General features: G+C 39.5%; 1 protein-coding gene across 7 annotated transcripts in view; it reads left to right on the top strand.

The window, feature by feature from the left end:
* TPCN2 (two pore segment channel 2) overlaps nucleotides 1-24,037 on the top strand; it is a 59,036-nt gene that overhangs the window by 13,252 nt on the left and 21,747 nt on the right. For 4 of the 7 annotated variants that reach the window (XM_069016421.1, XM_069016423.1, XM_069016424.1 and 1 more), the window contains exons 14-24: nucleotides 618-737; nucleotides 1,053-1,112; nucleotides 1,200-1,328; nucleotides 1,976-2,025; nucleotides 3,836-3,935; nucleotides 4,236-4,307; nucleotides 6,244-6,317; nucleotides 6,688-6,778; nucleotides 6,901-6,983; nucleotides 7,467-7,548; nucleotides 9,003-9,088. In XM_069016421.1, coding sequence (XP_068872522.1) covers nucleotides 618-737; nucleotides 1,053-1,112; nucleotides 1,200-1,328; nucleotides 1,976-2,025; nucleotides 3,836-3,935; nucleotides 4,236-4,307; nucleotides 6,244-6,317; nucleotides 6,688-6,778; nucleotides 6,901-6,983; nucleotides 7,467-7,548; nucleotides 9,003-9,088 — 947 coding nt within the window. Of the gene's footprint in view, nucleotides 1-617; nucleotides 738-1,052; nucleotides 1,113-1,199; nucleotides 1,329-1,975; nucleotides 2,026-3,835; nucleotides 3,936-4,235; nucleotides 4,308-6,243; nucleotides 6,318-6,687; nucleotides 6,779-6,900; nucleotides 6,984-7,466; nucleotides 7,549-9,002; nucleotides 9,089-9,802; nucleotides 12,374-24,037 lie in introns of those variants that run through there. The other 3 variants (XM_069016419.1, XM_069016425.1, XM_069016420.1) reach the window with 2 other exon arrangements.

The following is a 24,037-nucleotide window of genomic DNA, read 5'->3' as shown; positions in this document are numbered from 1 at the left end:
CAGCACTAGTTTCGGATTACCAGGTGGTGTTAAATGTACAAAATGCATCTTTGCTTGTTCTTTCATCGTTTTCAATGCTGAGTTGGTCAGGCAAAATAGCTCAGTCTTTTTCCTCCAGTCCCTGAAGGAAGAGCAAAATGTGGATTCTCTCTCAGTGTTCAGGTGAAGATGGGCAGAAAGCAGTTTTTTCTTTCTCTTGGAGAGAGAAAGGAAAAACAAAACACTGAACTATTTGAGGGCTAGGAAATGTTCTCTTCTATGTTTGCATGTAATTAAGACTTCTGAATTAAATGTTGAGAAATGGGGAAGGGAGGTATACCATTAATAGCTTCATGTTAATTTATCTGCTTGGGGCATTGGAGAGAGGTTGAATTATCTCCCTTCTCTGCCATTACCTTGTGTTGTGCCATAATCAGGAATGGTCTCTTGCTGCTAATAGCCACAGCTGGAAAACATTTTCCAGATGCAGTGTCAAAATTAGCCTGTGGCCCTGAAGTTTTGCTTTGAAAATGTCTGGGGTTTTTTAAATCTGAGATGGGGAACGTTTTTTAAATTATTTTATTATTGTTAAAATGCTTATGCTTTATGACTCAGCAAATCCTTTGTGTTCTTTTCAGCACCCTCCCAGTCCAGAGTACCAATCCCATTTTATGCAGAAAATGCAGTTTGCCTTTGGCCATCCCTACTTTGGCTACTTGGGGAATGTGGTAGCCCTTGCAAACATTATTTCTATTTGTGTAAGTAAAGGTTTTTTTGTTGTGGGGCAGTGGTTTTTTTTTTTCTTTTTGTGATTGTTTTTCGGTTTTTCTCTGCTACAAATTTAATTTCTGCTTTTGTTCTTTAATTTCTCTTTAAATAACTACTTTTTCTAGCAGTTGGGTTTTTGGCATGCTTTAGACATGCAAAGTCTTAAGAGGAAATACCTGCAGTTAAAAATGTATTTTGAACTGCTTGAAAAGGTCTGTTCAAAGCAAGAAAAACTGTTCTTGTGCTTTAAAATGGATTTTATGTAGCAGTAAAGCAGTAAACTAATAAAATATTTTTTGTTTTAGGTGGTCTTGGTGATGGATGCAGATAAGCAGCCATCTGAAAGAGATGACTTCTTCCTGGGGGTAAGATGCAACAGTATTCCATGCAGTTATTGCTGTTCCCTGAGATGTCAGTAATTCTAATGGTTGTTTTTATTTTGGGGGGTGAAGGCTATCAACTGCTTCTTCATCCTATACTATCTGCTGGAAATGTTGCTGAAAATCTTAGCAATGGGCTTGAAAAGATACTTGTCTTACCCAAGCAATAGATTTGATGGACTTCTGACTGTAATTTTGCTGGTAAGTGTTTTGTTAGCTTACATATTCTTGGATTTGTTGGCTAGGGAGGTTAGGGAACTACAAGAGCTGGTGGGATTGCTTTTTTTCAACACTGATCTGCTGAGCTGATCAACACGAGCCAGTGCTGTGGGTTTATGTGGCTTGAAAGTTTATGTGGTGGTGCATGGTTCTCTTAGGGTCTGTGTTCTGAAGATAGGCTTATTTAAATCCACGGAAAAGGTGCTTTTCCTGATAAGAAGCCTTTTAAACTTCATTTGGAAAAGTTCAGCTCTTGGAATAATTGCATGAGGCATTCTGTTTCATGGTTTAAAACCACTTTTCTCTTTAAATTAAAAAAAATTTATCAGGCTATTATAATAATTATTTAGTCAAAGCCTGACGCCCCTGTGGCAGATGAGGTCAAATTCATGGTTAGTGGTATTCATTGTGTATCCTTTTATGTGTCACTATTGGATGCTCTGTGTACATTTGGTTGATTTGGGGAATAACTAGGCAAATATGACAATTCAGAGCTTTAAAGTGAGTCAAATTAGTGGCTTAAAGCTCTTGAAAATGTTTCCTGTTGAGAGGCTTACATAATTTCGGGAAATCAGAATTACAAAATAAAGTTTTGACTTTTTTTTTTTGTTTTTCTTTCCTGGCTAAAGATACTGGAGATTGCAACTTTTGCTGTGTATGGATTTCCTCACCCTGGCTGGTGAGTAACCTCTGTGACCTGCTGCACTTTGCTCAGTGCCTGGGGTGGATCAGGAAATACACACACACTGTCATACTCACACGTCATCATGCTGTGACTGTCAGTCCAGTCTTTAATTTACCAAATTTGATAGAATTTCTCACCCTTGTAGTCCCATGAGGCATGCAATATGGATAAGTGAAAGAATTTTTTTCTTCCCTAGTATTTTAGAGTTCTGTATGGCTCTTCTGAGAAGGATGCATTTGTTTTAATTGTAATCTGATCTAAAATAATATCTTGGCAGATCTGTGCTTACCAGGGGTGCAGGAGTGGGAATTTGGTACAGCATACACAACCATCTATAACCTAATATGTTTCAGTATCAGATTGTCCATAAATCCAGTTATATGAACTCCCAAACAGCTGATGAAACCTCTTAACCCTGTATGTATATTGAAGGCTGAGGTTTTCTTCATGATGCAAAATGTAGTAAGAAAATTCCCATGGACTTACACTATTTGTCTATATTAGAATAGCAAGCAGTTGTACTTTGATTTTATGTTCAAACAGCTTTTGGATAACTATCCTGATTTCTTTTTTGTTGTAAAAAACATAAAAATCATTACTTCATCTTAAAATTTGAAAACTGCCTCCACAAGAAAAGAGGAAAGCAAAGGAATTCTGGAAGATTTCCTGAATCTTCACGGGTGATTCATGACACATTCTGTTACTTTGTGTCTTTGTACAAGCTCATGCTTAAGACACTGTCAGTCCGTGATTTTTCAGGATATTTGTTATGTTGCCATCAAGAAGTTATCTTAATTTACACTAGAATCTCTGAAGAGGGTTAGACAAGTCAGACCTTATGGTTTTAGAAGGGTTTCTGTTTGAATACTACTTGTATTCCTATCACCCAGCAGTGATGGTTGCCAGAAGAGTAATTGCTACAGACTAATGACGTTAATTATTGATATTATCATTATGTTTGGGTTTGATTTTGTCCTTTGATTCTTAAATGTAGGCAATTGGTTGCTCTATCATCTTGGAGCACTAGTAATTCTTGTTAGGTCTTTGTGTCAGTCACTGCAAACAGATTACAACCCAGAGGAGTCACTCTGAGTCCTGATGTGTGTGGTATTACACCCACAGACCAAGCAATCACCACCTTCAGGGCAGGACAATGATGTTGCTGTTATCTAGAATATACCTTCTATGCAGGGTTATCTTAAATAATTTCTTTTGTTATTAGAGATGAATATATTGGAGGTACAAATCATGATTTAGCATCCCTGTTACCAAGGTCCTTTGTCATTAGCTGTTTTACTCCCCCACCACCTGCCCTCCTTTCCAGCCAAGAACCATTCAGCATGCTCATGTAAAAGCTAAAATTCAGGCTGAATTTTGAAGTGTATGCCCATTTCCCATGATATACACATATAAGGTAGAAGGTTGACAAGACATTCTTTTAACTTCATGCTGTTTTCAAAGCCCTTCTTCAGGCAGGCATACCCCGAAGGATTAATGCCCATCTTTGCATGAGTTCCTGAAGCATCTCCCTCTAGCAGTCCTTTTGATTCACTTTGTTTTCTGAAAGGACCCTCTTTGGTGCCTCCTCCCCAGCAGAAGGCACAAACATGCACTTCAAAGAGCTCTCTAAGCACACTTAAGAGCCCAGGCTAAAGGGGTTCCCTTCCTTCATCAGTTATTAGTTTACTGTAGCTGAGATTCCTGCTAAGTAAATCAATGTACTTACATTTCCTGTAACCCAGTAGACTGTGTCTTTCTGTGCTGGGCTGTTTCTCTGATTTGTTACTTTCTTCCCTCGTTCTAGGAGACCTGAGTTCATGGGCTTGTTGTCCCTGTGGGATATGGTGCGACTGGTGAACATGTTGATTGTGTTCAGGTTCCTGCGGATTATCCCCAACATGAAGGTGATTGCTTTTCCCTCCACATCACGGATTTCTTTGTTGGTCAAGCTATAAATTTTGTTAGAGCCTTTCACAATAACGTGTAGGTTGCACTTCTCTTGCACGTGAGTGGGATGGCTCAGCTCGAACTGTCCTGACTTTTGCACAGCCCCTCACAAAATCACTGTCTCTTGAGCTGGTTTTCTCTGGTGAGGAGGGGGCAGGCAAGTTCTCTTGATGTGATTCTTTGTCCTTTTAGTAAAAATTTGATATGGGTTGGAAGTGTGGTGGATGTCATATGTACAGGATTCTGCTCTGTTTCAGTTCATGGCTTTGGTTGTTACTACATTGCTGGATCTGGTGAAAAACTTAAGAGCCTTTGCAGGAATCCTTGTGGTAAGTCATGATGCAAGACTGTAATTTCCTTTGTTATGGTATAATAAGGGTATGTCACCAACAAAGTTAACTAGGTTCTTATACAATCACCATGAGCAGTAACATTTCACCTTAACTAGCTAGTTCTTCCCCAGGGCATGTCTTGGAAAGCCACAATAAACTGCTGGTTTGTGGTGGCAAGCACACAGTGGCAGTGCCTCGTTTAGCAGGAGTATCTTTAAAAGATTGATTAAAGCTTCCTTTGAGCATTTGCCTTAGCTTGGGTAGTGTGGGTTCAAATAAAATTTCATCCATGCTAAAAGTAGACCAGGTTTCCTTACCCTGATTTGCTTATGTTAAATTAAATAGCAAAACAACTATATACTTGTTTTTGGTTGAGAAGGTCTTGAGATGGCATGTTTGGACAGGATTTTTTAAGAGCCTCTGCTCTCCTGTTTTAGGTGTGTCTGTGTAGAACATAGACTCAGCAAACATGTGATTAAAGGGTGGATCACAATGTGTGGTGTCCATTACATAAATTCTCCCTACTCTCGAGTTTCTGGCTTTGCAGCCACGTCTTCCTGGTAGGGTAAAGAAGTGCGTGGGTGGGTTTGGTTTTGCTATTGTTCATGGGTTTTTGTAGGGTCCCTTAATTTGAGTGGTTGAAGACCAATGATTTGTTGTTCTGTCTATATACCTAGCATGCAATTGTACTAGAATATCTATTTTTGTCATGAATAATCTGTGCTTTTATCTGTAGAGGATAAGCCTTAAACTGGTTTATGTTGCACTTTGATATAAAGATCTTGGCTGGGGAAAACTAAGGTGGTAAAAACTTTGTTGTGCTGTTTAAGTCACACTTATGAGACAAGTCTGCCACAGTGTTTGCCACTTCCATTGATTTAATTTGCTTTTAATTGGGGCTACATGGAAACTCTCACTGAGCTTCTGCTGTAGTGAAATCTGACTCCATTGCCAGCTGATGCAAAATATCTTTCCTAAAGTTAGCCTGGGACACACATGCTGATAAAATAATGTAACTGATTAGCTAATTTCTCAGGCAGTGAGTGTTTTAAATATATATTTTTTCAAAGAATAAAATTAATTTTATTGCCAGGCCAGATACCCAATCTTCTGGCAGGCTGTGAAATGTCAGCTTCAGCTTACTCCAGTGGTTTTCAAAGTTCATAGGTCAGGGCAGTTCTCTTCTATTCCTTCCAGACTTCCCATTCTTGGGTTTGTTTTGTAGCAAAATACAAAAAAAAAAAAAAAAATTTCCTTTTTGTGTGAAGACTCAGCTTGCTTCAAGGTTTCCTGGGACAAATGGCTTCTTCTCCGTGGAGCAAAGCTGTAGGTTATTTCTAGAACAATCTTTTTAAGATAAAAATTGCAAAATCACTTAGGCAACTGCTAAAGACAGAAAGGTGTCTCTTTAAAAAGGGGTTTGCATTTCTAACAATTAAAAGACAGAAGTTCCCAAATCCTTTGTGTTATAGAAAACTTTATTTTTAGAATTTTTTAAGGAAGTTGCTGATGGAATATAAAATACTGACTTAGCTTTGTCTTTCAGTTAAACTTAGTAAAAGCCTACTTTTATTGAATCTAGCAGAAAACTCCTCATATATTTATGTTGTTCTTAGTAAATACTGGTACTGAGTTTTGGTTTTAAGTCACTGTTCTGCAATGTTTATAGTTAAATATCAGCATTCTGAGACACGGAGAAGTAAAACAGATGATGAAATAAAATGATTTAATGCATTTTAACAACTTAAAGCTAAGTAGAATATTAAAAAGAGTGAGCAGTTGAGAAGTACTTTCACTTTAAAAGCTTCAGGCACCATTCTTGATGCAATTACCTTAACTGTGGTACTAATGTAAATTCTGTGTTAATTGCATTTTGCTTTCTTATTTAGTGACAGAAATATTCAAAGCTAATGGTTGGTTGTGTTCCTTCCAGGTGGTTTTCTATGCATTTGCTATAACTGGCATAATGCTATTTCAAGGTGCTGTTGTTCCCTTGGGAAATACCAGGTAACATTCTAAACATCACTGCTCAGAAAGAATCTGTTTTTCAAAAGCATCTGCAGCTTTTTACCTCTGATCTGTTTGTGGTTGGTTTTGTTGGGTTTTTCTTTTCTCTCATTCTTGGAGCCACCCTACTTTTTATGTTAAATCACGAGACTTCATTATCTGTTGCTCCTTCTGTTTCTTCTTGCTGCATTGAAGTTGCAGGAATGCTTATCTGTAGCTTGGAATTTTACCCCGCTTAATCTGAAATACTTTTTTGAACTGTTTCCCTTGTTTTCTGCCTGTATGAGATACTCTTAACTTTCTCCAAGAAGAGTTCTAAAGCAGAGCTCACAGGGAGCTGTGTTCACATCAGCCTGTACTTCTCTTGCAGTGCTGCCAACACAACAAATGACAATGACACTCTGCAGTGTGGGACCTACGAACAGCTGGAATATTGGCCCAACAACTTCGATGATTTCGCTGTGAGTCTGATCATGGATGAAATCCCTCCTTCTTCCCCTCTCTGCTTGTCTTTCCTCCTCATTTTCTGAGGCTTAAATCTGTGGTACAGCTGCTTAAACTCTGTTCTACTCACGTTATTTAGGCAGCAGTGGTAACCCTGTGGGATGTGATGGTGGTGAACAACTGGCAAGTCTTTCTGGATGCGTTTTCAAGATATTCAAGTCCGTAAGTAGCAGTAATCATACTGAAGAAGTCCTGTATAAATCCAGCTTGTAAAGTACCTGAACAAGAAGTATTTACACTGCTTTCCTTTCTTTTGGATCAATTCAGGTATATAGGAAATAAACCTCATGCTTCTGTGTTTTCTCTGTGGGTGAGCAATTTCTTGTAGACGTAAAACCCTGGACATATCTTTCATTTGTATTTACTGACTTCATGGGAATGCTTGAATGAACTGGATGGTGCCTGGGTTGAGCTGTTCCAGTGATCCTTAGCTGGTTAACCCAGGACAATGAGTCTGTTTGGCTAACTTAATGAAAAGCAAACATTTTTTATTTTTAATTTTTTGATCCATACTCCCTTTTCCATTAAGAAAGTAGTAACATTATATTTCAAGGAAAAAAATGTGATTTCATGGTGCTCTGCTCACTTTCAGGCTGAGGTTATTTACAACCTCCTTTATATATTGTCTGTTCATCTGATCTGCAGGTGGGCAAAGATCTATTTTGTAGCCTGGTGGTTGATCTCCTCTGTCATCTGGGTTAATCTCTTCGTAGCTTTACTTCTGGAGGTAAGGAGGAAGTGTGTTTATTTGGTGTGAGATCCTGAAAATGGGTTCTAATTTGTGCAGGAAATGAGAAGAACCCAGAAAACTTTATGCTGGGTTTGTGTGTGCTTACTTTACCTTTCTCCTTGCTGCCCTATGCCCAAGGAGCTGAGGAAATATTTTCTTTTTCCTAGAGAATTGTATGTTTTGTTTGCAATTTTGTCACAAAACTGGTTGTGTCTCATTGGCTGTGTGCAATTTCATTGTATCACTCTTTATTATAAAGGTGAGAAATATTTAAAGTATTGTAAAATTGCTTGTCTCTTGTACCTTAACATTTAAATTCAACATTAGTTATTCAAGCTGCAGGCTTTTTGCATTTTAATTTGTCAGCAAATGAAGGGAGCAATTTAAATTTAAAATTTCTATTTTATGTGGTTCTCCTGTGTTTCTTCCCACCCCTGTTTGAATCGCCACCATTGTTCGGTTCTGTGCTAGAGGAGTGGAACTGATTACTTATTTTCAAGAGATCATAGTCTAGAGCTTTTCAGAGAAGCTGTGGGAGTGCAGTTGCCTAAACAATGCCATGAAGAACATGTGGTTCTGCTGGTTTCTCATTGCATACTTCCCTGCAAATCCAAATTTCTGATGATGAAGGGAATGCTAATCATAACCATCTCCTCTGGGTTCATCACTGTAGACTTCTCTTATAGGTAGTGGAGGGAACTGAGAACCTGTAGAGGGCACCTCACCCCATCTCAAACCCTATGAAAGTTTCTTTTGGAGCTGTTCTTGCCATTGCTGACTCTACTGAGAATTAAAATTTATTGCAGTAGGAAGAGTGGCAAACTTTCAGTCTAGGACATCTTCTACCTGCTTGCTTCTGCAGGGCTATGGGCAAAGGTTGGTTGCAGAGCCAAGATGCTGCATTCCATAGCAGGAGAGCAGGAAATCACTGCTTTTCTCCTTTTTTTTTTTTTTTTTTTTGCCTGAGCTGCATGCCTACTCCCTAGGTATTCTTTTGTCAGAGTTATTCAAAATGGATGAGGGAACATGACAAAACCAGTAGCTGAGTTTAAGTTGTGATGCCTGGACTTGGAAGTATGTTTATATATTGTCGGGTTTTTAAAGAGGAAGAAATTCAAAGCAGGTGAAGTCTCGTGGGTAGTTCACACGGTTGTCTTGGGGAGGCAGTCCTTGCTAGGAGCTGAAGGCAGCAGGGCTGTCTTCTGCTCTGCTGTTCTTTCAGTTTGTGATGAGAGAGTTACTTCATTGCTGAACAAAGGTCTGAGTAAAGTAGTGACCTGCAGCAAGTAAATAAGGGGATGCCTGAATAAATCAGTGCTCTGATACTGTGTAAAAACAAATCTCACCCTCCTCTCAAACCTTATCTGCAAACATAGTGACCAGATATAACCTCTTTTCTGGTGCCATCAGAAGAACCATTTATGTTTTTTTCTGTTCCTTTTACATTTCAGAACTTTATTCACAAGTGGGACCGTCGCTGCCAGCGAGAGTCTCTTTCAGATATTGAATACCAGAGGACAGTTGAACTCATGTTCAGGTGAGTTGGGCTGGACTTGATAATCACTGTAGTTTTGTATGTTTGTCTGCTTTCAAAAAAGTGTGCTGGCTGCAAGAGGTCTTCTGTTTCCTCCCTCTGAAGCAAACTGTTTCATCTGTTAGTTTGGAGAAATTCAGCAAGTGCTTTAGTTAGGCCTGCTTTAAGTTGATTTGGTAGCCTAACCTTCATATACTTTATGCTTATAGCAGGATGGGAAAAGAGGTGCTGGGGGTGAGGGGAACAACTGCTGAGGGAGGAAAAAACAAGGGAAAGAAGAAAAGGGATGATGAGGAAAGTGATGCATGTTCTTGGCTTATTATGAAATTGTGGGTGGTGAGTTGATACTCGATGATTGTGCATTAGTGGAACTTCTGGTGCACGTTGGATACTCAATAGTAGCACTGGGAGCATGTTCTCATTTGGGAGTTTTTTCAGGAAAACAAATCCACTGACCTCCAGTTGTATTGTACTGTGTGCAGGAAATTGCTTCCCTGCTTCTTGTGGGAAAACAGCTGCTGGTTTCCATGACACATCTGTAGAGGATGGATCACTTGCAAGTAGATGCATCTTTAGGGAGCATCAGCTTATTGTAATTTTAATTCCTTGTTTCATTCTTGAAACAAGCACACGTTACATCTCAGTATGTGCATTGCAGAAACAAATACTGGGAAGATCCCTTTGCTGCCCCTAACAACTCATGCTTTTTCTTTGTAGAGATGTTTTGGAAGAACCTACAGAGGAGGAGTTGATGGAAAAACTGCACCAGCACCCACACCTGCAGTTATGTAGGTGACTGGTGGGAAGGACTGATTTATTTAGACCTCTGTTTTCTTGAGGTTGTCAGCTGGAAGAAACTGAATGGATTTTCTGTGAGATGCTGTTAGGAGAGGGGCTTGTAGGACAGTATGTGAGGTTTTGCTTCGCAATTCTCTGCAGAAAGATTTTTATTTTGGGTTCATATCTTTTTTTGGAAAAGATTTGGATCTGGCTGACGTGATTTTAAGTTGCAATTTTAGAAGGAGTATTGCAGCTGTTATTTTTATAGAGTGTTGATATCAGAAGGTTTTATTTTCTTTTTTTTTAATAGGGAAAGTCTGTTTAAAATGACAGTGCACTTTAAAATACGAACTCTATAACCACTAAGCCTGCTACTTTTTTCAGCACAAGAAAATGGAGCTGCCTTTTCTGGCAGGCAAGTGTGGCAAGGGCTGTGCCCTGCAATTCATGAATGGATTAGGCAGGACCAGAACAAAATCCTTAATCTTCCTGTAGTGAGAGTTGAAACACTATTTTTATTGTAATGTGACACCAGCATATCCTACCAAATTTTCAGGAGTTAATCATGTCGGAACACAATCGATTCCAGCTTAGCAACAGGGACTGCCTGCTTTGCACATCCCCTGTTTTTCTTTGTTTTCCATGAGGGCTCATGCTGGCTGTGCCACTCTGGTCACTGAGAGCAGCCAGAACCTGGGCTGGAGCAATTGCACTCGTGGTTTTCAATGTGGTAAAACTGAGCTCTCTTTTAGAGTCAATGTTCTCATGTTGCTCTTTACTGAACCTCTTCCTTTTACTTTTTTCCAAGTCCTGTTCTACACTGTGTCGTATTCCATGAAAAAGCTGAGGGGAATGAGCTTTGGCTGGAATGTTGTACCATGATCACTGGAGTCGCCCACTTAAAGGGGGAAGGGGAGGAAAAAAAGGTTGAATGGGATAATCAAAGTGCTTAACAGTTGAAATTTTAATTTGAGCCTGTGGGAGTTGAAGGTGCTCAACCAGTATTACAGGATCACTTTCTTTTATGGCTTAAGGACCACGTGCTGTGGACCACTAACTTTCACCCGGGGTAAAACTTTTTGGGTAAATCAGTTTCTCAGCAAATCCAAAATGGAGGATTCACAGTAAGCTGTGTCCACATGCTTTTCATTATCCCATAGTGTTCCTCTAAAAAGGTGTTTTTGCTTGAATCTCTGTCACAATTTGTAAACTGCTATGAAGAATAGAATCTACCACAACTACTGTTTTTATGTGTAAAAGTGAAACTGCCCTTTGGGGCACTGCCTTCTCATTGAGACACTTGTCACCAAAATACACATTATTGTGGTCATCTCTGTATTGACAAAGGCTTGGGGGAGGTAATTGGCTACTATTCTTAAGTCCCTTGATTTTTTTTAGTTGAAAAACATTTTTCAAGAGTGCCAAGCAGTCATCCTGTGTACCTTTCTTCCTCTTTTTTCATTGTTTGCCTTTTCTCTCTGTCCTGGATGAAGGAGAGGAAAATACCCAGGATGATGGTGTGTTTGAGGTCTCACTGTTCACAAATTACTTAATGATTCCTGTCTGTTTCTTTATCTTTTGCTTGTATTTTCTTTGCGCTGTGGAGCAAAATGTGTTGTCGCTTTCGTATGTGTAGAACAAATGTGAGCTGAGTTCTGAGCTACTCCTGCAATCTTTCTTTACTTCTGCAATCCTGCCTCTTAAGACATGCCCTTGTCTGTGTGCAGTCTCTTGTCTCTGTTCCTGGTTTCAGTGGTATCATCATGCTTGTTTTCAGTCATGCACTTAAAACACTCGTCGCAGCAAGCCGGTAAAGGCATCAGCATGCGGTTTTTCTAGTTTTGAGCTTGTTTTGTTCAGTATGGCTTTATGTCAGGATGGTTTCAGTTCCTTCTAGCATGATTTATAACCACTGCCACCAGTATATTGGGACTTATTAATAAGTGGTTGAACAGTCTTATTTTACCTTTTTACCGAAAAAAAATTTTTTTTTGTTTTCCACTTTTCTGAATACTTGAAGTAGCTTTGCCTTGCCAAAAAGGAAGTGTCCTGTTCTTATCAGCCTGCAAGTTTCACTATTTTTTATGGCCTCTTAAGGTTGTTCGGGATTTTGTGGTTGATTTTTTTTTTGTTGGTTTTTTTTTGTTGTTTTTTTTTTGCCATTACATTACACTACAATCTACCAAAGCAACACAAATTGGTGTGGGATTACCATAAACATCACAACTGTCTCCATTATGCCATGTTTGCATCTGGTAAAATGTGGAGAAGGCATTCTGAAGGGACTAGTCTGTCTTGTTCTTGTTTCACACTTGTGTAATTGACTGGAAGTGTAACTAGAATTTAATATAAAATTGTGCTACCTAATGTCACTTGAACTGGAAGATGTAAATGACCACAAATCTTATGCAATAATTGTATAAATCATGAAAATGAATGTACATCATTAGGTAAAATTTGGGGTTTGCATTATTAAAAAAGTTTTTTCTTCTTAAACTGTGAAAATAATTGGGGTGTTGAAGTGATTCTTGTGGTTTGTTTTTGCCTTTCTACTTGCTACACCTCGCTACTGATTCCTGCAGTGCTCGGCATCTCTGTTCCCATTGTTTTTGCCACTTAAAGGCTGGGCCCCTGGAGGAGGTTACAGGCAAGTGGGATACAAGTGCTTGGTTTCAATATGCAGACCTAAAGGATATGCTGCTCTGTTACTTCCCAATTCTAGAGGCACATAGCATCCTCTGTGGGTACTTGATACACTCAGTTTTTAAGGTGAAATCTCACTGGAACTGAGCGTTGGTGGTTTTGAGCAGGTTGATTTTAATTTGCATTTTCAGTCTCTGCAAAACAGGTATTCCTTCATCTCTCTTTTCCCCAAGAGATCAGTGCAAAAGCATTCTCACAGCATTTCAGCTGGGGCAGATTTTGCACATAATTCAGCAGAGTCTGTGGTATTCTTTGGTAGCATGTTCTGGTTTAGAAGGTGTTTTAGGAAGGACAGAACAAAATCAGTTCTGGAACAAGCTGATGTCTCTGACAATGGTTGTTGCAGATGCTTAGGTGGAGCATGTGAAAGCCAAAGCAAAGAGAAGATCATCTTGTGTTATTAAAGCAGGGATCAGATTTTTCTAGCTTCTGAAGGAAGACCTTAATCATCTAATTAAGGCTAATTTGAGACTCCTCGTGTAATTTTTTTTTTCCCCTTCCTGATTTGCTATGAATTTTTATTGCTTTAAGATTTAGGAGTGGAGGGAGAGGAAGGATTCAGCTGAATTCTTCTCAATTCTTTTAGTAAAAATACAGAAATACAGTGATGAACCTCACAGGCACACTTAACTATGAACTTGACACATTTTGGGGAATATTGCTTTGCATCCCTCCAACACTTCTTAAAGTGCAGGAAAAAAAAATAAAAAACAACATATAAAGCTAGAAGAAAAAATAGGCCCTATAGGAAAATGATGCAGGTTATAGATTAGTTACCTTCACCTCATGTTTTAGAGCTATCTCTTGTCTTACTAGATAGTTTATCTTTTCACTTGCCTGTGTATTAGGAGTACCACAGGGTGTTACCACAGCTTTTGCAGTTTAACATTGTGCTGTAGTCAGATCCAGTCATTCCAGTGTTCTGTCTTGGGGTTTTATTGAAAACAATATAAAAACAGGTGTTTGCCTACATTGTTTATGTAGGTGTTAATGATTTTTTTTTTCTTTCACTAGACTTTTGTCTAATTAAAAATGCATACAGCTCTTAGGAGCTTTCCACAAGTCAATGATTCAGTGAACCAATGGTTTTGACTTAATCTGCAGTCTTTATAAACATTCAGAGCCATTTTGTTATGTGAACTCTGGGTAGGAATAATTTGGGGTTCGTGGGTGGAGGGGTAAAGGTGGCTTTGTAATCCATCTCTAAGCAATACACTCTATGACACTGTTTCAAAATGACCTTAATAAACTGGAGGAAATTACCAAAATTACTGAAGTGAAATTTAAGAGATAAATATGCAGTTACAATTTAGCAGTACATAGCAGAGAAAAAGTGGAATTAGAAGACAAATATTATGCAAATTGAATGAGCTAACATCATCTGAAAGAGCTCAAAAGGAATTGCTTTGCTGTAATTTGTAATAGCATTTCCCTTTGGGCCCTGTAGGAACCCAGAATGCCGAGAATATTTCTCTGCCTGTTTTTAAGGGTTTTTACCCCCCTGGACAACACTGGTATAGCTTCAAACCTTGGAAAAAATTACCAACAGTCAGACAACAGCTAGAAAATACAGTGGTGTGAATTAGGTGATAGACTACTATGTAAGATTGTCACAGGGTGAAAATTTTAGAGGTTTTAGGCTCCTCTTTATAGTATATAGATAAGAGTAAAAAATACCAAAATGGAGGATTGTTGTTGTTCTCTAAATCTTCTTCTCCTACCACTCCATATTTTGCAGTAAAAGTAGTTTGGATTGATTGGATAGAAAATTCCGCAGTTCCTAGTCGTGTTACTGAATAATTGGTAAGAAAGTGAAAATAATGTACGTATTTAGTAACTATTGGTTAAAATGTCTTTAAAAGGCTGTGTAAATCTTGATAATTAGGCTTTCTTGCTCTCATTCCTACTTTTCCTCCTTCCATGCTGTACCTGGGTCACGCTAGTGGCTCAGTTCCTCTGATAAGACTTAATAAACAACTATCTGGAAGCATTGAAACTACAGAAGACGTCTCGCTTTATCTTTTAAGTGCCTTGTAAGGACTCTCAGCAAATTCTCTCCCATCAGGAGAGACTCGATTTATGGCATAATAAAGTGTCAGGGCCCTGCTGTTTCCGTTTTGGGGCCTGCATTTTAAATATTTGGGAGAAGGTGTTCATCACGGGTCAGTAACAGAGGTCTTAAGACATCTGAAAGGTGTGAGTTTAGAAGAACTTCAGAGGAAATAATTTGTTCAGATCAACAAGAGACAGGCAAATAGTTTTTTATACGATATTCAAATATGTAAATGGTTGAGAGGAGTGAACTGTTGATGCTGTGTAATCTCTGCTGGTTGTAGGAGAAGCTGTAGTTTGGATTTGAGGCTGCTCCCTAACGCTGAGCGTTGTATCTGGGAGGTTGCAGACTCCCCTTCGCTCGAGAGCTGTTTTGGGAAGGATTTGATGGTCACCTGCTATAGCTTTGTCTGGATGTTTGTGAACCTGCCCCTGCGTGGTGGTGGCTCTGCTGCTCCCTGAGATCCTGTCCCGCCTACCTCTCCGTGGTTTCACTGGAAGGAATTCCCATGGCTGTAACAAACCTAGCTTTTGTTGTTACAGCATGTGCTGCTGGATCCAGCTAATGGCTTACAAATGTTTACAGCGTGCAAGTATTGTACAAGTAGGGATAGCAAAAACAAAACTGTGGTCCTTCAGCTTCTCATTACACACAGGAAGATGAGCTTGAGTTGTGTGTGCTGTGTTGCTGGTAGTTGACCTTGCACTAGCTCCCCGTAGTTCTCCATGCAGTTCACTCTGCTGGGTTCCCTTTAATCTCATTTCTACATCCCTTAGCTTTTTGGGCAAGAAGAGGGTATGTGTTGCCCTTCTCCCAGTTTGTGTTGGCTCACTGACAAGCCAAGTAGGTCGGATAATTTGATTTTTCCCTTGATAAGAACACTTAGTTTGAGCACTCTGCTCTGCCTGCTACCAGATGTCACAAAATGCATGACACTCATACCTCTGACACTTCAGGTCTTCTTCCAAACTTGGTTTGGTGAATGAATTCAAGAGTTATTACCAGGGGACCGATGCTGCAAAAATCCTAGGAGAACTAGAAAACCTTACAAAAAGCAATGATGTAATAATTAACCTTAATATTACAAAACCTTACCTTACCAAAGGTAATGGTGAAGTAGTTAACAAGTTTAATTTTGTTAATTGAAGTAGGTCTGATGTTTCCCTGGATCCAAGGCAGAGTAGAATTTGAAGCCTTTCTTGATTTCTTTCCTGCACCCTCCAGACTTACCATCTCTTTTTTTAAAAGATAAAATAGATCATGAAGTATTTAATGATGAAGTTAAGGTCACGGGAAATCTATTGCTAATTTAGGAATAGATACCAGATCGTCAGACTTCCTTAATCATAAACTTCATATTTCATTATGAACTCAAGACCTCTTCTATATTTGTAGAGCTACAATTTTCCCAGCATAATGGGAAAGAAGATGATCAGAAAAAACCCCCCTCAAGCTTGAGCTGGCATTTTTCAAATACTAAGTACACAGGGATATGTCCAGCAAGCCACTGGAAGAGCCACCTATCATTATCTTTCACAGAGAATATGAGAAGAACTTCAAGCCTGTATAAAATGGAGTCACAAGGCATAATGAATGCTTTTCAAAGTGTCTTAGTTAACTAAAATTGTTGCAATTCTGGAGGAAGAACTGTAATGTGCAGTTACCTCCATCATCTACGCACTTGTTTGCCAAAGGAAGCAAAAGGATGTTTTGTCATGAGCTACCTGTGTTACCCACTATAAACCTAAAACCTAAATGGTGCCTTTGATGTAGAATTCCAGCCACTTATGTAGTTTATTTGCATTATTTTCTTATCTAGTCTTATACTTAATTTTTTTTCACAGTAATTGTATAAAGCAAATGGTTCACTGATGCTGAATTTCTTAACTGTAAGCCAGAGGCAATTGCAGCTTGTCCTTTAATGCTAGAAATTCCTTGTAACAGTCTCAGTCATCTTTTTCCCATTAACCAGTTGAGCAGGTGTTGTCTTTGTTGTGTGCAGAGACTTTCAAGGCCCCCATCACTGCAGCGAGTGCCTCCCAAGCACTCTTCTGAAAACATCCTGCTGGGATAGGAAAATATTGCTATCCTTATTTTGTAGATGATCAGCTGAGATATTTGGTGATCTGCCCACAGCCGAGCTTGAAATCCGTGGGAGAGTTAAGAATAAAACCTGCAGTCCCTGCTCACTGCCTTTGCTAACACACAATACTGCCTTCTTTTTTTTTTTTGCACCAGCTGTGAGCTTCAATTGCATGTTTAGAAGATGATGTTGACTTTTCCACATCAGTTGGTTTATAATTTTGCTGCTGCCTATTGTTGTATATAACTTTTTTCCTTTGTTTTAAAATTAAAAAAAAAACCAAACCAAAATCCCGGAACTTCTAACTCTACTTATTTCCTATCTTATCAAAAGAGGAGGGAGGGCTATTACTGATCTGTCATCTTATTTATAAATATTTAGTAGGGATGAGCTGAGGCTGGCATGTGTGCTGGAAGTTTGGTAAGGGGGAGTAAACTGATAGATTCTAGTTATTAAGTCACTACTTCAGCTGTATAAACTACAGGAAAAATACAGGATGATCATCCTAAACAACAGCTTCAGTCTTCTGTCGGACCTGAAACACACTTCAAAAACGCTTTTAGCCTCCTCTTCCTTTGTACTTCTTGTATTTTGCTCTTTGAGGTGAGTGAACAGTCTTACTTGTCAGAGCTGGTGAGTGCTTGCAGCATCATATTGAATTTGGAAAACTGCCCAGGAGACCAATTGCCCTGCACAGTCTCACTGGCAAAGGATCATCAGCATTTGAGAAGGTGGAAATTCATGTCAAAATAGAAAATTGAGTGCATTTTTAAGACCAAGTTCTGCTGTGTAGCAGGTGTGTGTGTCTGTGTAATGTGAAATACGATCTCTAATACGACCACAGGTTGCTGGGCTGGATGCAGAAATTACTGAGTTGAATTGTGAGGATTGTGTTACACAGCCTGTCACGTTAGGTAAGACCAGAAGGGATTTTGATTTTTATGCTTAAAATTAGGGTTATTGTGGAGGATTCTGGCTAAAAGCAGACTGGATTCGTTAGCTCCTAGGAAAGAACTGCTTTTGTGTCTGCTGAAAAACTGTAACACTATAGCATTGAACTGGCTAGTGGTGGTGGTGTAACAATGGCCTTGTACATCGAGCTTTCCTTCTGAGGTGAGCTGGGAAGCCAATCTGGTTTCATTATGTTAGGTCTCCTTGCCTTTAGGAATGAATTGGTTCCTCACAAAACATGTTGAGCTGCTGACAGTGCTCTTTTTTTTTTTTTAGCAAGCACTGATCTTAGAAAGTAAAACTTGAGTCTTTAGTGTGTCTTCCCATACCTGTAATACCAGTGAGAGTAATCTTGTGTTTCACCAAAACTACAAGTGTTTAGTTCCCAGCATCCTGGATAATTGGTAGTTCCTCTGAAAAGACTTGAACAACTGCTATAGGAAAACACCTCTAAAGAAGTTCCCTGTGAAATCAAAGGTGAAGTTGTTAAGCCCAGACAATACCTCTTAGATCAAAGTAGCCAGCAGAAGGAGCCATAGAGGAATAGGATGTCCTTTAAGATTCACTATGTTGTGTGAGGTGTTGCCCCTTTCTTTCTGTAATCAGATTTTATGAAGAAAGCAAAGCTATTCTTTCCTGATGTAATTGAATCAGAGCCCTCAGCTGGATGATCAGCAGGAAAAGCACCTGCCTTCCTTGCTTTAGATTTGGTGGTAGACCCCAGTTTTTGATAGGAGTTGGTTAATCCATAATCCAAGCGTGTGCCCACAGCAACACCTGCCACGCAGATGAGCTTTTAATCTTGTTAATATACAAATATAATATAGATTTTTGTATTAACCTCACACACATACACACCCAATAGTAAATGCCACGAGGAGGAAAATTTAATAAAATGAGATTATAAATGTCTAATGTACTTTTTGTTGGGCAATAATGTTGCCCACATGTTGTAATTAAGGTCTGAAGTTAACTTGCTTGCTGAGGCCTCTCTAGGGTAGATTACACAAACTAAGAAAGCATGTGAAAAAATGTTTTTCATGCTCTGCTTTTCTTCCTGTTTTGTCCACTAGCCTTTCCTCCTTAGCTCTGTCTTGGGTTGGTGCCCACTGTAACATCTACTGCCATCAAACTCAGCACTTAAAAATTAGGCACATGTTTGAAACATCTGCTTGTTTGAGACCCTCCACAGTGACTATTAACTTTTGCCTCTGACGTTTTCCAAAGCCCTTGGTTCTCTTCTCATCTCCTGAGCGACCCTGACGCAGTCCTCTGGAGATCTGTAAAGCAGCATCCTCTACTTCTGAATAGCCTAGACATTGGAAAGTGAGGTATGAGGAAAGTTTGGGTTCAGGCTTAAATATTCTAAGGCTCGAATGCGTTATATAGGTGGACATCGTGGAATGTAGGTCTGAGCCACCTCATACGCAGTTCTGCACCAAATTTTCACGTGTGTCATTTCTGATCTGCACAGAGAGGTGTTACCTGGCTTTTCACCAGACACTCATGAACAGGTGTTTGGGGAGGACCACATCTAGTTCATTAAAGGAGGAAGAGCTGAATTAAATCCCAATCCCACACAGATAAAATGGTGGTTTGGATTAAAAGGTTTGTGACCCATCAATGTATGTCTGAATCCCACTGAGAGGAAGGCAATTCCATTGTGTAAAGGAATTTTGAAAGATTTGTCCCAACTATGTTATATGACAGCTATATTTTCTGTGGCCACCAGCGGGTTGGTGTGGTAACAAACTTGCCAGAAAGCAGAACTAATGCTTTAGGGACCATTGTGCTGTATCATTTTACAGAACAAACTGTTGATGGAATATTTGTGAGGATCTAGCTCTGTTATTTCATTGCTACAATAATTTCTCCTCCAGCAAATTTACACTGGTTTGTGTCCTTAGGAGGGGCTATGGAGGGGTGTTATGGTGCTCCTTGACACTGCTTTTCCATAACTTTTGGTAATGACTCCACTGTTACATTATATGGCTGAGGGAAATACTGCAGCCATCAAAACATGGAAACATAAATCTGTCTTGTACCTTGTGGTGGTGTTCAGGCTCAAGTAGAGTATGTGTAAAATATTGCCATTTGAATTTGTTCCCTGCAGAGCTGGGCTGACCAGTGGGGTTAATGGGATGGAGCCCCCTGTCCAGCAAGGGCTGCTTTACTTTTTATGCTTTAGGTCATTTTATAGGGTTGCTGTCACAGTCTTTCTAACTGTGCAATATCATCTTGGCTGGTTAATTGTGATGTGGAAATGAATACTCCTGTGCGAGGTAGTGGTAGGTCAGATGCAGCACTCTCAAAATAATTTTGGAATAAGTTTTAAAAAACTGGATTATCTGACCTATAACAGAAGGGACAGAATCTGCTCTGTAGGCTCCTTGGGGCAGAAATCCTCTCTCTGGAAATTGAGATAGATGAAGACAAGGAACACTTTCCAGGGAAGAAACTGAGACAAAATGACTTTAAGCACAAAAAATTATCTCAGGACTGGGGACTGAACTCCATTTGCCACTCCATTACCTCTAGTAGACCTTTCTCCTCAGTAAATTTGACCTAAATTTGTAATTTTGGTTCTTGTCAAATACATCTTAATTTGCTACTGTGTTGATGGATTTTTTTTTTCCCAGCAGTTCTCCCGTCTTTTTTGTACAGACTGGTTGGTGTTTCATCACAGCTGCCATCCTCTCTGTGATCTGTTGACAAAGAAGGAAGTTGTGCAGGATTTATCTGCAGAGCTTCCTAGTCACAGACTGGTGTTTCATGGGAGCAACAAACGGGAGGTCAGGAGTTTTCTTTTCAGGTACTGCAAAATCACTTTGAGGTGCCAACAACTAAAAAGATGAAAATTCCCAAAGAAGAGATAAAGATTATCTTTATTTTATTTTTTAAGAAGTTTTTTTATGTACTTTTTTTTTTTTTTTTTTTTTCTGTGGGAGGCTTTTTAAAAACTCTCTAGCTGTGTTTTTAGCCAGCAGAGGGAGTTCGAGCCCCCATTTTACACTGACCGTGCAAGCTGGGCTGTGTGGTCAGCACTTCTGGATGCACTTAATGGAACATTCTCAGCATAGTTAAGTGCTGGGGCCTGAATCAAGGGGGTTGGAATACAATCGGGTTTTGTTTTTTAGTGGCAAAACATAAAAAGGTATCTTTTGAGGCAGTGAATTATCAAGAATACAGATCTGTTTGTACCAAAATGTTTGTATCTGTAACACTTCTGCTCTGTGCTTGGAGTATGAAAATGTAAGCTTATGAAAGTGGCACTTCTTATAAAGTGCCAAGTCTAGTTTTGTTGTCTCACAGTTAAATACCATTAACCACTAATGAGTCTCAGAACAATCTGTGATCTTTGAGAACCCCAGAGAGCAGCAGCGGACAGAATGCTTTGGAAATAATGTCTAGCTTTCAATGCAGTGATCACATTTTCTTGTAGATGGTTATTGGGAAAGAAGTTAATTCTTCCTTCCTGTAGGTTTTTAGTGTATTATTCTACAACCTGTATATTCTGGTGAGAGGAACATACTTGTGTGCCAAAACAAGAATAGTAATGAAATAGGTGAAAATAAATCAAGCACTGCTGGGCTTCCTTTAAACCTGTAATTGTGGTTCCTCTGTGACAATAAATTCTCAACTGAGCAGTCAGGGTCTTTTATACTAGCTCAAGCTGATAACTGAAAATGTAAACCACATTTGAAAGTAATTCATTGTATACTCTGGGCTGACAAATGTTAAATAATACTAATTTGAGCAGATGCGCATGTTGCTGCCCTGGAACTCTGGGCAGATTCTTCAGAACTGAACAGCTTGTTCTTGTGTGCAAATACATATTGATAAAAATTACTTGGCTAGTTTCTTGGATTTCCTTAAACTGGCACTCTACAAATGTCTATTTTTACTGCAAGGAAAGCTGAAGTGTTCAGACTTCTGAGGACTTAGTTATAGGTGGGGTGAACCTCAAGACCCACGTTACAGCATTTCCCCTTTTCCACTTAAACCTGGCGGGCTCCCACTTGTGTTTATACAGCATTGCAAACTAAATTTAGATGTAGTAGTAAGGACTAAAACAAGTTGTGCTTTGTCAGGAGGGCAAAGAAAGGAGCTGAGCAGTGGAAACAGCGAGGGGAATCGGCGTGTCTGGCATTGACACAGTGCTGCGAAATCAACGCTTTGATGGCCTATAAAGCATAATAACAGCTGGGTGAAAGGTTTGCTGTGCTTAGCTGGCATTATCTCTTGTGCAAAGGAAAGTACATTGTAAACCAGTAAAAATTAACTGCTGCAGCACAATGATGGTTTTGTGACTGGGAATTCAGATAAAGTTTTGCCGCTGTTGGCGGAATGATGAAAAGGACTGGGGCCATTTGCATACAGGTGAAGAGAGGTGGAGATGTCCTGTGTTCTCCAGAGGCCAAGCCACCACAGGTATGCAAAGTGCTTCAGCTTTAAGTGCTGCCTTTAATTTAACCTGATTTTTTTTTTTTTTTTTAAAACCTGGTTGTAGAGTAGGAGAAAAGGGTCTTGGGAAATGGACAATCCCAGGAAACGTCATTGGGTGGCAGCAGAGCATTTACCACTTGCCATGGCATCCCAGCAAAATAAAGCCAGAAAGAACTGAAGTTCTGCATGTTTGTGATGTAGGTAACTGCAGATGAGATCTCAGAATGGTACTTGTGGTGAGACGGCCTTTTGTGTTTGAGACACAAGATTTCTCTCCAAAAGTGTGTTTGCATGTGAGTATGTGTCTGTGTATATATGTAAAAATATATATTTATACATAAACCTGCATGTACATGTAAACATAAAGGCTGTGTCTCTGCAGGTGAGGTTTGCTCTGTGATAGTGAGGAGCTTTAATGTGATTACTGCAACTATCCCTGACAGACCAAGCTTGTTCCCAAGAGATACATCTTGGTGCTGGTGTGAATAAAGCCACGTTAAAGTTCTAAATTAATTTTTCTACTGGGAAGAATCAAGTGGGTCTGTGAATGTGGCCAGAAGAAGTGATAGTTTTTATTAGTAATGTTTGGTTTTCTGTAGTGAAAGTATGACAAGCAGGACAGTATTTGTATCCTTTTAGGAAGAAGTTCACCTCTCCATATTTGTTCTACAGTGTGAGTATTTAGGCTTTTTGGATAATGTGGATGGTGCTTGAAGCACTTCAAAAATCTATCCTATTTTTGGAACTAAGAGCTAAGTGTGTTTTGGGTGAAGAGATAGAGCATTTGTTTTTATTTGTTTTTTGTTTTCCTTTAGCACCTCACCATGTAGCTAACACAAAGGAATGTGTCATGGCTGTAAAGAGAACACAAACTGCAGCAGGCATACATAGGAACATGCCTGTTTCCTTTATGGAGTTACATCTTTGCTTGCTAGCTTTTTTAAAATAGTGAGTTGCTGCCTATTGTAAGGAAATCTCTTACCTTCTAACTGCCCATTCTGCTGTCACCACCATGGAAATGCCATCAGTCCCCCACTTTATGGGCAGTGTCACTGCAAATGTGGAAACTCGGTGACTGGAAGGAATTTCACATCTTTCTCTTGCTACTTCGCCTGGGAATAAGGAAGTTAAAACTGTCTCCATGGACTTCCTGCAGGCATCAGGGATGGGCTGGCTTTGGGAATTGCTTGTCCCTGAAATAGGGAGGGACCTCTGTGGTTCACTGCTCCTAATGAGCACCGAATGTCAGGTACCAGTCCTTACAGTCTGGCCTGAAGATCTTGCCTTAATGCTGAGGTTTTTCTGAACTACACTGATTTCTGTTTAGTTCAAGACCAAGGCTCACAGCCCATAGAAACAAGAACAAGCTCTGAACAAGAGCTGCCCTGTTTCTAAGCTCTCACTGAGCTCAGGATTCAGTGCTTGCTTCTGTATCTCCAAAAGTTATGATCTTGCACCAGTAAGAGGCAGCATTTTCTGGATCCCAGCTCCCTAGGAGCCCTAAACCCTTGTTCACTGGTGGCATATGGCCTCTTCAAGGAATAAAGCTTTTGGCTCCTGCAGAGTTTAATAAAGCCTGTTTTTGTACCATGCGTGAGTACTGTTGGGAACTCTCTGAAGAAAGGTATCTCTAAAATGATATTGCTATTTTGTTTGCACAGATCATTGCAAGAGATTCTCAGCTTTTAGTAACTAAGACGTCCCTTGTCCTGAAAAGCTTGGAAAATTAGGTAAGAATCAATGTGAGAAAAGAAACCTGTTCAGTCATAGGAAGGCTCTTTGTATTTGGACCGGATGTCATGAGGTTATTACATTAGATCATCCTTGTTCTATCTGCAGTGATTTAATTACAGTGAATTCAGTTCATTCCTGAATTTTTCTCTTATTAGTTTAAGTAACTCCCTTGTTAATTGTTGCACCCACACAGCTCTGGGGT

The sequence above is a fragment of the Aphelocoma coerulescens genome, chromosome 5, assembly GCF_041296385.1.
Source record: "Aphelocoma coerulescens isolate FSJ_1873_10779 chromosome 5, UR_Acoe_1.0, whole genome shotgun sequence".
In the NCBI taxonomy this organism is placed as follows: domain Eukaryota; kingdom Metazoa; phylum Chordata; class Aves; order Passeriformes; family Corvidae; genus Aphelocoma; species Aphelocoma coerulescens.
This window is presented reverse-complemented; position numbering and strand designations above follow the sequence as displayed.